The sequence below is a fragment of the Phoxinus phoxinus genome (assembly GCF_949152265.1).
Source record: "Phoxinus phoxinus genome assembly, chromosome: 8".
Lineage (NCBI taxonomy): Eukaryota > Metazoa > Chordata > Actinopteri > Cypriniformes > Leuciscidae > Phoxinus > Phoxinus phoxinus.
In genome coordinates this window covers 31834331-31847961 of record NC_136883.1, presented here as the reverse complement: position 1 = coordinate 31847961, position 13631 = coordinate 31834331, and the positions used below count along the sequence as shown (strand labels likewise).

The 13631-nt window shown below is 36.7% G+C and overlaps 1 protein-coding gene across 1 annotated transcript in view; it reads right to left on the bottom strand.

The window, feature by feature from the left end:
• The window catches only part of cfdp1 (craniofacial development protein 1), a 31302-nt gene that overhangs the window by 6093 nt on the left and 11578 nt on the right, over window positions 1-13631 (bottom strand). Inside the window, exon 6 of the mRNA XM_079621334.1 lies at window positions 6241-6399. Coding sequence (XP_079477460.1) covers window positions 6241-6399 — 159 coding nt within the window. The remainder of the gene's footprint in view (window positions 1-6240; window positions 6400-13631) is intronic.

Genomic DNA, 13631 nt, shown 5'->3' with positions numbered 1-13631 from the left:
GCTTGCAGTGAATGAACACTGGTAAACCGAAGGCTTTTACTGCCGGATTAATTAACTCACCCAAACGCCATTTTAGTCAGAGTAAAACTGGGAATTTAAAATTCAAAAACAATCATCAGGTTTTACACAAACTTGTGCAGCTCAAGTCATTATAGACCCCCTGTGCTGAAAATCAGGTTTTTAATGTTATTTATATGTCTGTGGTGTTTTACAAGACAAACCATGTGCGAATTAATCAGTCAAAACCCATTTCTGAGTATTTTCTCCTTAAAACTGCAGTGTACCAAAGACATTCTACAAAACCCGGTTTGAAACTGCCACTGTTTCTGCCAATGTCACAAACATGAAACCAATCCCGTCAACATGCGGGGCGCAGCTTTTCTCCACTGACTTTCCATGATGTTCAAAGCTTTTCTAAGGATACTGATTTTTAGAAGGCAGCTGTCTGATTCTGAGATGGCGAATAGGGAACCTGGATTATGTAACATTAGCAACACATTATTAGCTGTTTGATAACTACAGCTAAAGGCTAATCATATCAATTACCGTTATGTGTCCGGCGTTGTAGAGAGCGATAAAACGCATTTCTAATCTGATACATCAACTTGTAGACAACCCTGTATTATTCACTTTCTCTTTTGGATTCTGGTTTAAACATAAATGGCTGAATTAAACCAATATTTCCTCGTGCGATTGTATACAGTTGACCTAGTTGATCAGGTAGTCTGAGCCGGTGTGATTGAGGAGGCAGGGATAATTTGCAAATTCATGAATTGGCGTATTCTAAACGAAGCAAGGGTGTAGAGTTACAGTCGAGCTATTTTAAGGCATGAAGAAAAAGCTTCATTTTGATCATCAAAGATAAGTTTTAAGTCAAAATGATTGACTGCAGGGGGACTTTAAAGCAAAAGAGGACAAAGACATTCTGACATTTTTGTAGTTAAAACTTTTACCCAAATTGCTGAGATTTGCAGTTTTAGATTAGAAAAATGTTAATTAAAAACTTGAACATTCTCTTCATTGAGTTCATTCTCAATCGACCAATGAGAGGTGTGTGAGCAGCAGTGGTGGACGAAGTACACATACCATGTACTTGAGTTAAAGTAAAGATACTCAAGGTAAAATATTACTCAAGTAAAAGTAAAAGTGCTGCCTTTAAACATTCACTTGAGTAAAAGTACAAAAGTATTTGCCTTCAAATGTACTTAAGTACCCAAGTACTATGATTTTTTTATGGCTATAATGTCCTATTATAATTTTTGTCACAAGACTCTTGCTTAACTCAGTCTACGTGAAGACTCTAATGTCACTCTTGGCACACCAATCTATTAACAAAATGACATTAATTAGTCATATATATATATATATATATATATATATATATATATATATATATATATATATATATACGGTATATATATATTTCCTTTATATAATTTCCTTTAATGTCATTAATAAAATGACAATAATTAGTCATTATATATATATATATATATATATATATATGACTAATTAATGTCATTTTATTAATAGATTGGTGTGCCAATATATATATTTGAATTGAAAATATTTTTTGTGCATTTAATTTTGGAGGGAAGGGGACTGTTCCATAAGGTTTAATACATTTACTGTATATTTTTCTCGAGCGTCTGGTCATAATTATTAAAATCATAATGTTATGATATAGTCACATAAACCTGCACAACGCCATTAAATATATAGACACACACACACACACACACACACACACACACACACACACACATATGTGTGTGTGTGTGTGTGTGTGTGTGTGTCTATCAGAGGTGGAAAGAGTAATAAAATATTGTACTCAAGTAAAAGTACTACTACTTAAATGAAATTTTACTTAAGTACAAGTAAAAGTACCGGTCTAAAAATCTACTCAAGTAAAAGTAAAAAGTAGCTAATTAAAAATTTACTCAGAGTAAAAGTTACTTAGTTACTTTTTTAACAGCGGGGTGGGGTGGGGTGGGGGGCTCTCCCGTGTAGGGTCGTAACGGTATGAGATTTGCACAGTATGGCAATGTCTCAGAAAATATTACTATTAAAGAGATAGTTCACCCAAAAATGAAAATAAGCCCATGATTTACTCAAGTCATCCTATAGGTGTATATGACATTCTTCTTTCAGAGTTATATTTAAAAAGTCCATTAAAGTGCCTCTATTCATCATAAAAGTGCTCCATACGGCTCTGGGGGGTTAATAAAGGCCTTCTAAAGCAAAGCAATGAGTTTAAGAAAAAAAATCCATATTTAACATGTTACAAAGTAAAATTCTAGCTTCCGGCCAAACGCAGTCTACTTGCGTCTAAAGCACAACTTATGACGTCGAAGTAGCGTAGTGCGTAATGGCGTAGCTTTAGACTTAAAGGGCACCTATTATGCCCCTTTTCACAAGATGTAAAATAAATCCAACACACATTTATGTTCAAACATCATGTTAAAGTGAATTTTGCATAATAGGTGCCCTTTAAGTGGAATCTGTATGTTCGTGTGGCCGGAAGCTAGTTATTTTACTTTGTAAAGTTTTAAATATGGATATTTTTCTGACACAAACTCATCGCTTCGCTTCAGAAGGCCTTTATTAACCCCCCTTTAATCAATTAATAAATAAATAAACGGTTATAATAAATTATTGTTATTATTATTATTATCATCAGTTAAAAAATGACAGTTAAATGAATGAAAACAGTTTTTTTGGTTTAACAATGCTTTTATTATAACAAACTTAAAATTATGTGTTTGTTTTGTTTATTAAAATTTCAATAAAACATGTCTAATCAACTAAATTCAATAACTGACCAATGACCATTAGATTAACTATTTTTAACATTAATAATTTATTAAAATGTTTAAGAATACTCCTATGAAATGTATTTTATTCAGAAAATGAATGTTTCTTTTTATGATTTAATACCAATAAATGTAAACTGTATCCTTTTATTTTTTGGGAAAGTTCTGCCGAACAGATTTATTAAATTAAACCATGGACCCAAAAAAAGATATTCCTTAAATAATGTTAAATCTTTTTAAATTCAAATTATTCTTGTTATTATTTTGAGAAGTATGTTCTATAGGCATACAATAGTAATATATTTCTATCATAATTTCTCCTAGTTACACTAAACTTTTATTTTGACGGGTTCTAGTGAAGACCTGTTTCAGAGTGTATTTGACAATGGTTTTTCTCAAACAAAATGATGAAAATGCTCATTAGGCGTTCTCTCAGAGCAGCTCTCTAAATGTTCATGTATTCATGTCCTCATATTGTTTGTGAGAGGCTGAAAACACAATGAGCATCAGGCATACTTGAGTATGTAGTAGGCGCGACGCAGCTCATTCACACAGAGGCACGCAGAACAAGCATATTTACATAGCAGTCTTTTTGCGCTTTAATATTCAGAGACCATGTCGCGATTGGATTTATTGCACAGCTCTACTTTCAATTTATTAATATAGCCTACTACATCATTGCGTGTTTTACGTGGCACCTGCGTTATGTAAATTGAATTTTCAAGACTGGATTCCGGGATTCACTCTGCAAACGGGACATACCCTTATCTGCACGGATGGATGGTGTTCTGTTTCATCCTTTTGCAGCCACATTGCGTCCACACTTTTTGCACATTGGATAGGCTATCTATCCTCGAGGACAACCACGCGTTTTTCCTACATCTAAAGTAGCCTATTCACATACTGGCCATATGGTTCGCTTCATAAGAATTCGACGGCGTTTCACTTTCAGCTGGGTCTGCATCACCTTTTATGCGCGTTTGTTTTTCCCATAGATAGACGGTTCTCCCGCCCTTCAATCAATGCAGTAGTTTCCGGAGCGCGATTATTATTATTTTTTTTCCTTGAAAATTATTATTTTATTTATTTTTTACTCAGTAACGGATATGATTTTAAAATGGAGCGAATTACAATACTTCAAACAAAACGTACTTAAGTAAAAGTAAAATTACAGATTAAAAAAACTACTTAAAAAAGTAGAAGTACACAAAAAAACTACTCAATTACAGTAACGCGAGTAAATGTAATCCGTTACTTTCCACCTCTGGTGTCTATATATTTAATGGCGTTGTGCAGGTTTATGTTTATTCTACGTTATGGGAGCAGCCAGTGTTTCTGCTACTCGCCAGAAGAAGAAAAAATGCTATTATATGCAAGTAATTTAAGTGTCAATGTAAAACGCAATGTACATTTTGCGTCAATATTGACCGATATTTGCTGCAATAATAGCTGCGGCTCTCTGCCCCGCTTAAAATCATTGGCAACGCGATTTGTTTGGAACTATTGAGAGCTACACGAATCATATCACTGCGCGGCGGCGAGATCACTGTGTCGCAACCGTATGGTCGCAATCTGGTTCGCGCTTAATAGCTATATGGGGAGGCTGCAGACCTGGAGCCGGTAGATATAGGACCCAAACAGTTTTACGCCCCTGGCAGTTTTACGCCCCTGTTGTTCCTGATGCGTCCAGTAGGGGGATATACTGCGAAATACCTATCATTAAATCGACGCTAACACATTAATAACCCGTCCATAGACTTGAAAATTTTGTGGTTTTTGTTCATTTAAATATAAACGCTACAGTGTAGATCTGCACGGATTAAAATAGAAAAATAGATGCAGATATTCAGTCGGTGTTCACTCTCTTCACTCAGCCTACAGAAGACTTTTGTTTTTGTGAATTGAAAAATTAAAAATACACATAGTTGGATCAACTACTGTACGTGTTATGACAAGTAATGATATGACCTACTGCAGTTATAGGCCTACTCACCATATGTTTTTATATGGAGACTAAGTGAAATATGTTGTTGTGAATTTATATAAAGTTACATTTAGATATTAACCATATTTAGACCATTAGACATACAGTACCGTGTAATCATATGGATCCTCGATTTAATATCTGCTGTACTATTCTCTATTGATCGTCATACAGCTACAAAACAGTGTCCTACATACGTGGTAAGATAAATTTAAGCCAGATCGTCCTGAACTTTTTGGTAAATTCTGGGCAAGTTTCATCTGCATAAAGACAGAACCATCCAATGGCAAAACCTTTAAACTCAAAGGTTTCTAAAACAAATAATATCCTTGAGTCTGTTGTAAAGAACCTTTAATTTTTTTATTGACAATGTAATATTGTATTGATTTGTGTAGCCTAATTCAATCTCTTTTGATGTCCGTATACCCCCTTGTTTTTTTTGTTTTTTTGTTTTTTTCCCTCTTCTCACTGTTAATGTCTGTATCCTTTCATTTGCAATACAAAATAAATAAATTAATTAATTTAAAAAAAGATTAAAACATAGCTCAATTCGTTTCGCTGTACAGTCTCCCCCTACTGGACGCATCAGGAACAACAGGGGCGTAAAACTGTCAGGGGCGTAAAACTGTTTGGGTCCTATATCTACCGGCTCCAGGTCTGCAGCCTCCCCATACTCCTTAATAGATACCGCCAAGGCAAGTTCAAATCAAAGCGCGCGCTGTATTGTGATTGTTAGCTCGTTTGAAGTTTTTATCCACTATATAAAAAGGAACGACTGATTTTGAAAATGTAGTAGAGTAAAAAGTAAGATATTTGACTTTGAAATGTAGTGAAGTTAAAGTAAAAGTCTTCCCAAATTTAAATACTTCAGTAAAGTACAGATACACAAAAAAACTACTTAAGTACAGTAACGAATTACATTTAGTTCGTTACTGTCCACCACTGGTGAGCAGACACCAGCACTGCAAGGCCACATATTTTAGCACCCACATCTCTCCTACACATGTATGAGCACGTATGCAGAAAACCAACAAGAGACAACACAGATCTTTTGACTGAGAAACGGTAATGACCAGCCTTATAATTTGTCCAGAACAGAATATGCGAACTTTTTTGCACTTGGCAAAATTTCTCTATATGCTCATCCCTAGTCAACCGCAAAGGTCAGCATGTTAAATCAAATGCATGTGCAGCATATGGTTTTACCCCAAATACATTCATTTCACCGTCCAGTTAACTTCAGTGAATAATTAATGAATTGTAATGTATGATAAAAATTGCAGTGAAATACTATACGCCAGCACGTTGTGGCTTTGAGCACTTAAGACACTTAATGATATTTATTCAGCTCTGATGAAAATCTCGGAAGCTAGTGTGAGACACTAATGGGAGATAATATGAGATGATGTGTTTGTCTGGGTCACTAATGAGGCTTAAACATACCCTTCTTTGCCTCGATTATGGATTGCCAGCTCGTCTGTGATGCCCTCCTCCGTTTTGAAGGCATCCCAGTCCATCTTAGACTTCTCCAAAGTGCTCATCTTCTGCTTTTTGTTCCCGATGCGATTCAGGATGCTCCCCATGCCCGCTGGCCTCTTCACACTAGAAGAAGGAAGATAAACATATTTTGGATCAGGATTTTCAAATATTATAAATGGCTGTTCTAACCGGGAAGGGCTAAAACGTGTTTTTGAAGGCTCCAGTGATATTTTGGTTTGATTTTAAAGTGGAAGAAACAGAACATCTGCATCAAAATATTTTTTTTCTAATAAATGCAGGAAGACATAAAATGACGATCCAAAGTGGAGGTAGAGGCAATCTTATGTTGGCGATAACATGGCTTGTATGTTTCTCGCAACGTGCTGCTGGAACAAAGATGTGTTTTGAACGTAACCAAAGTCATCTTGACACTGAGGTTGCGCTTGGCTGCAGTAATGAAATGTTAAACGATCTGTGGAATGAAAGAGCTGAAGAGTCCAGACCAGCGGCCCTCCCTCTCATATGTGGGTGCCAGGGGGAGTGAGTGTGTGTGTTGGGGGTCTGCAGGGGGAATAAGGGCCGGCGATAGGACCTTGGGGTGCATTAGAGGGTACCGGGGTGTCCAAGGACAGACGGTTTCACGCTCAGGCGAGTCATAGGAGAAAGCCTGCCATGAGGAACGAGAAGGAAAATTGTGTGTACGTGTATGCGTGTACAGGAAGATGGTACAATTGTTTTCAGAATACGAAATGAATGAAAGTCTACAAATAAAAAGTAAACAATTCTGCCATTGTTGCAATATCGGTTTAAAAATGCAGTGAATAATCACAATGTCATGTCATTAAAATTAAAATCCCTTAGATAAATCAGTTGTTAACACTGTTTTGCTTCAAGCTGAAAATATTTTGAATATATAACGAAGTTATTGTGTATTATATATAATACAAGTTCACAGCCTTGAACTTGTATTACTTCACTGCAGGGTAAAAAGACTTCATTACTTTCTTAATGAACTGCAAGACAGTTTCGTCACTGTGATTAAGTCGATTTAGCAGGACTTGTGTGTTCAAAACGTACGAATGAGGTGATCCACAATCACACACACACATGACTAATGTCTAAATGTCTGACAAAATGCATCTAACATCTGTGCGAATAACATTATTCAAGGAGAAAAACAGGAAGAAAAAAACATGCAAGAGAAAAAAAAAAAAGAGGAATGTTTTAACACATCTGCAGGTTTAATTTAATGCCACTTCAATTCCTAGGAGTAAATAGGTGGACAGGAAATCATTCTTTATTATTACCATTTCCCACGTTTTACAATAATAGTCAATTCAAATATAAAATAGTTAGACCAAAAATATTAAACAAATCAAACCTGTATTTTACCTTAAATTATCCAAACTTTGTCAGCTCTAGAACCCTTGTTTAATCGATAAAAGTAAATTATTTCAATGTTTTATTAATTATACATGAATATTATAATATTGTTTCATATAACAGCTGTTTCAGTGCAGATCTTTTACTACGGTAGCCGCCGTCTAGCCAGACAACCCACAAAAATAATGCTGGGGAGCAAAAAAGGCAGCGAAAAGTAAAAATCAATAATGGCAAAATCAATACTGTAATTATATTCCCTCCGTTATAGTTCCCTGCATCCACAAACTTCCAAATTTCATATGGGGAGACTTGACTGCTGCACGTTTGAAGGCTTATTAAAGTCACAAATATTGGCATGAAAAACAATAAGATTTCACAAAAAGATTTTAATATGACCAAATCAACAGTATACTGACAATATACCAAACTACTTCACACTGACTATGTAGTGTTTTTTTTTAATGTGGAGGCTCATTTCTAAAATTTGGATGGTATTCAATTCAATTCAACAAAACTGTATTTGTGTGAATAAAAAATAAAAATAATAATAATTTATACAGTACTTCTAAATATTTGTTTATTTTTGCCACGGGACAGCAGTACATTTTCCTGTCCATTCAAAAGTAAGAATTCAAAAATAACAGCCGACACAAAGCAGTATCCCTGCCCATAGCAGAATCTTATTGGTCAAAAATTCTGCATATATTTGAATATTAAACACCAACTATTCTAATCTGATTAGCTAATATTTTTACTTTAAGTGTAAAAAGACAAATGACTGTTCAATCACTGGAAACCTGCTGTATCTGCTTAGGAAACTGAAATCATTTCAGTTCTAACATATCGTAGACACACACACACACATATATATATATACACATACATACATACACGCATATATTCATATCGCATACAACAGATAACATATAACAGCTTAGTCAACAGAACCAGTATGTACACACAGAGAGAAACAGGAACACTGTTTAAACCTATTCTGACAGGGAATCAATATACAATCAGGGCTCAACTGATAGTCAATCCTGTGTGCCATGCAGCAGCGTCGATGTGAACGTTGGGCCGGGAGCCAGACCAGAGTACACAACGCTGGGCCAGAATGCTAAACGCGGAGCCAAGGTGACTGTATCCTGCTTCATCAACCATAGTGCTCAAACAGAGAAAGATGATGTAACAGATATACTGTACATACAACACACTCACAGGCCAATCAAATTCAATATACTGGACTATATGCCAACATGGGCACCGAAAAAGCAAAAACACACAAATTGCCACTAAAGGGACACAGGATGTACAGGGCAGCCCAGAAGTCTGTGAATTTAGTTGTTTATTTGCAGTCAGAGTTCTCCCATGACCATAGTCTTGTTATCATCTCATTTAAAGGCACACACACAGTCAACGTGTCCCAGCACTTTGTCGAGGGGGAAGAAAAGGCTGGAACATCCTATTGCGATTCCTTTCAAGACAGGAAGTAGATTCCCCAACCTCATTATTTCGGTTTATGTCATCGCAAGTTCACTGAGTGGCTCATAAACTCGCCATTGAACAGCAGTCGGTTGACAAGTCTCTTCATCTCCACTCCGAGTAATTACAGCCTTTGTGACATCATAAGAGAAGGCACAACAGGGAATCATGGGAGATGGACGCCAGCTAACCCCCGAACGCTTCATCTCTATTATATCAGTAGCCTGTTTGCTCGTACTCATCTAATGGGCTTTTTCCGCCTAAGGCACGGACACCGGCCTAGTTGCAGACCAGATATTTACGAGCAAGTGCGGGATTGAGCCTGTGAACCGCAGCTATAAACCCCACGCTCACGTCCTCCATGAGACCCCAGCACAGCCTCACTGACCCACATTCTGTCTGACAAGCGGAAACTGGAAGAACAGCCAGAGGAGAGACTGCAGGGTTACACAATACACATCAAATCACACAGCGTTGACACGCACATCCTCCACACGCATATTTAAACAGATAATGTTAGTGTAGCTAATGTTTTCACTCGCATATGCACAATCCAAAATATATACAGTAAAAAGAGCTACCAACACTCATGCGCATGTAAATACACAGCAAAGATCAAATTTAAGTTGCTATTAAAAACTTCCACAAGCAACACAACTCTAACGTTCAGCTCATGATCAAGGAGGTCTATAATAAATCTGTTAACGCTCTCATTCATCTCAATGGTAACTGGTGTAAGGATTACGTGATCTGAAACCAGCCATCATTGCTCATGGGTACTTGGAAATACACTAGTCTCTTATGCTCACCAAGGCTGCATTTATTTAAAATAAAATTTCTGTTTAAAATAACAGTTTTCTATTCGAATAAGTTTTAAAATGTCATTTATTCCAGTGATGGCAAAGCGGAGTTTTCAGCATCGTTACTCCAGTCTTCAGTGTCACATGATCCTTCAACAATCATTCCAATATTTCAGGATTATTTTATCAATAGAAAAAACAACATTTATTTGAAATATAAATGTTTTGTAACATTATAAACTTCATCTCACTTTTGATTAATTTAATGTGTCCTTGCTTAAAAGTAAGGTGAGGTTGACTGGTACACATATAGATTAATTTTTTTAATCTTTTATTTCAATGACATTGCTTTGATGATGAATTTAGAGACAATGATTCAGGGTCAGACCGGGTTTGGGTTTTATAACTGTTGCTATAACTGCTATAATGGAAAGCTAATCCCATTTCAGAGAAGTTGCATCTCTAATTCTCTTTAAAGCACAGATGGTACAGCATCAAATCACCAATTGTGTTTTTTTTTTTTTTTAAACACCACAATTAACTCTGACGCTGTTCATGTGAGCACACAGGAGCTAGTCAATACTGAGCCGGCGCTCTGACGTAGAACCTGGAAATGCTGCATTGGGTATAAAACGTGAATAGCGTCAGAGACTGACACGAAAAATAAGAAATAGTTGAAGAAGTCATTATTTTAGGGGTTTTTTGTGCACAAAAAGTATTCTCGTCACTTCATAACATTACGGTTGAACCACTGTAGACACATGGACAATTTAAATGATGTCTTTACTACCCTTTTGGGCCTTAAAAGTGGTAATGGTGTTGCTGTCAATGGGGGGTTTGGGTAATTAATGACAGAAATTTCATTTTTGGGTGAACTTACCCTTTACCAAGTGTGATAATCTTAGATTCAATGTACTACTGTGAGGAAAAGAGAGATATTTAAATGTATCCTTCAGAATCATTACAACATCAAACTGTGTACTGCAGCATAACATTTGGATGTTACTTGTAAAAAAGCACAATCTAGAGCCAAAAAAAGTCTAATTTGTAAAACGAACCAGTGTGGACCATGCAAATTCTACACTGTCATTTGCAAAAGCCGCATTTCCTGTGAAGGACGGTCACATACAAATGAAGTATTGCCAAAGAGATCAGGCATATCTTGGTTTGTGTGTTTATTTTAAATATGATCCCATAATTATGATAGGGTCCCATTTTTTCTTCCTCCTTTTAGATCTTTAAAGAGCAGTTTAGGTTGGAATATGAGGCTCTGAGCATCTCTGCTCCGCCCCTAATACGATGAACGACAGATTTACATCCTGTGAACAATGAGCAGCACACCTGCTCATAGACGACTAATGAACATGCACATAAACACACCTGCAGCGCTAAGACCTAGAGTTCAAAGACCTTTTATGCTCCAGGCCCCTGGCCCCTGTGATCAGCCACCTGGACTTAGTGACACTTACAGCCCCGCCTAGACCCTAAGCTGTGATTTGAGCCTTTCATATACACAAACAAACTTGCTGCGTCTCAATGTTTGCTAAAAACAAAACAAAATACTCTAAAGGCTAGAATATACTAGACAACTTTTGCACAGATTTTTGTCCCAATTTACATGTTTCATATTTTTGAGCTGAAATGCGTCTCCTAGCAATGATGCATGTGTGTTCGGAATGACCTGAACCTCTGGTAGTGTGTGATCCTCAGTCATTTAGTGTATGATGCAGTTTTTCTGTTCAGATTGTAAATGTTGTGTAGTAGTCTATTCCATGTTTAATGCATCCAGTGCAGTGTTGGTTAGTTGTAGCTTCAAGTTTTCACTTGTGCACATCACAATGTATTCTATGACTCACACAGTCTTCCACTATGCATAACTCTGGGTTAAGGACACTTTTAATAAAAGGGTGTTCGCAATACTTTTATCCCTGTAATACAGACAACCAATCACAATCTGCCTCAGTGCTTGTCTCATTAATTATTCATACACTTTAAACAGAGACAGAAACACACAGAGTTTAGTTTCAGCATCTAGAGGAAACAAAGAGCTAGAAAACATTCCTCTGCTTTTCCTGTTATTGTATTCATTTTGCCATAAGAAGACGACTTGGTCTCCAAAATGGAAATCAAAATGGAAATTTTTTATGGAATATTTCAGTAATTACTATAAATGATTTATCTGTGCACATAATTTTTTTTTTTTTATATGCCCTTCCCCTCCATTATGCAGCAACATCTCTTCTCTTCTCTGATGATGAGGGCAGGACAACCTGTCACTCACATGAGATCACAGCAATAGCAAACCACAAAGATCCAACGATCCAAACAATTGCCGATGGACTAACTCAAGTCAACGCCCGTCACTTGTTCTTGTTCGAGAAGCCGTTTCACTATATACATCACAATAAGGAAGAAAAGACTATCGCAACTTCCATTTCATGACACCCAGAGCAGTGTGACAACATCGGCAACTATTAAAACATGTCACACGCTGACCTTGTCCAATGTTATTCATCTTAATATAAATACGAAGATTAACCTACGGTAGTTTACAGGAAAAAGTTGAGTCTATGGCTATTTAGATATTGTTCAATAAAACATTTTGGCCTCATGTTTCATTTAACTTAAACATGCAGTTTGGTGTGTAAATTGTATTTTAATCTTCGAACCGAGGATTGCAACAGTTGGGAATTATGTTAATCCAGGGTTAAATGCTATTTAAATTTATTTATACTATGCATTTCAATTGTGAACCCACGAGGAACCAGTTCCTCTCTCTCCTCCTGTTCTCACCTAAAGTAACAGTGCAGATATTTTCAGCATAGACGGACAAAGTGTTGAGCCCAACGGTGAATTCAACTGAGCGCTGCGGGAGAAAGATGTAAGGAGACGTGTGAAGAGATAAAGCCTTACATCTCAAACACACACAGACAGGGTTTGTTTTTGGATGTTCAGTAGTTGCTGGGGAAACTGTCTAAGAAACATATGTGTGTGGTTTGTCCTTTCGAAGCTTCTCCGAGAGTCTGTGACATGCACACAAGACTGGCCTCGAGCTTTTCGAAAATAATCTTTATGTTCTGTGGGTCTGAGCATATCCGTGTATAAACCGTATGTATGTGCATGCGTGTGTGTCTTAGACAAGATGTGGAACAGACTCAGAAAGACTGGAATGCATCCTCAAGATACAAATAAACTGAGCAACTCATTTGAAGTCTTTGCAGTGCTTCAGGATACAATAAAGTTGTTATCTCATACAGCCCAATAGGTAACAGGACGACTATTATATTTTCACAAACATAGACAATAGACAAGAACCGTGAATGCAAGGGCCGTGCCAAACCTGCTTCCATGATGCCAGCAGGTGTTCCGGGAGGTTGCCAGAACATTGCTATGTCATTGCTAAAATGTTCAAAGTAGTTGGTAGGGGGTTCACTTCCTTGTTTTTTTTATACAAAACTTATATACAATACAGACTGGCATTAAAAAAAAGAAAATAATGGTGCCACAACCTCCAAAACCGGCTGTATAGAAAACTGTGATAAAAAAATGGCAGAAAAAAAGCCCTCATAGCATCAACCCAGTACCTTGAAACACAGCTTTGTTTCCAGAGTCATAAAAAGCCCTTACTCCCAGAAGTTGCACAGTCAGCCAATCAGATTGGAGCTTGCCAGATCAAGAAAATACTTTCTA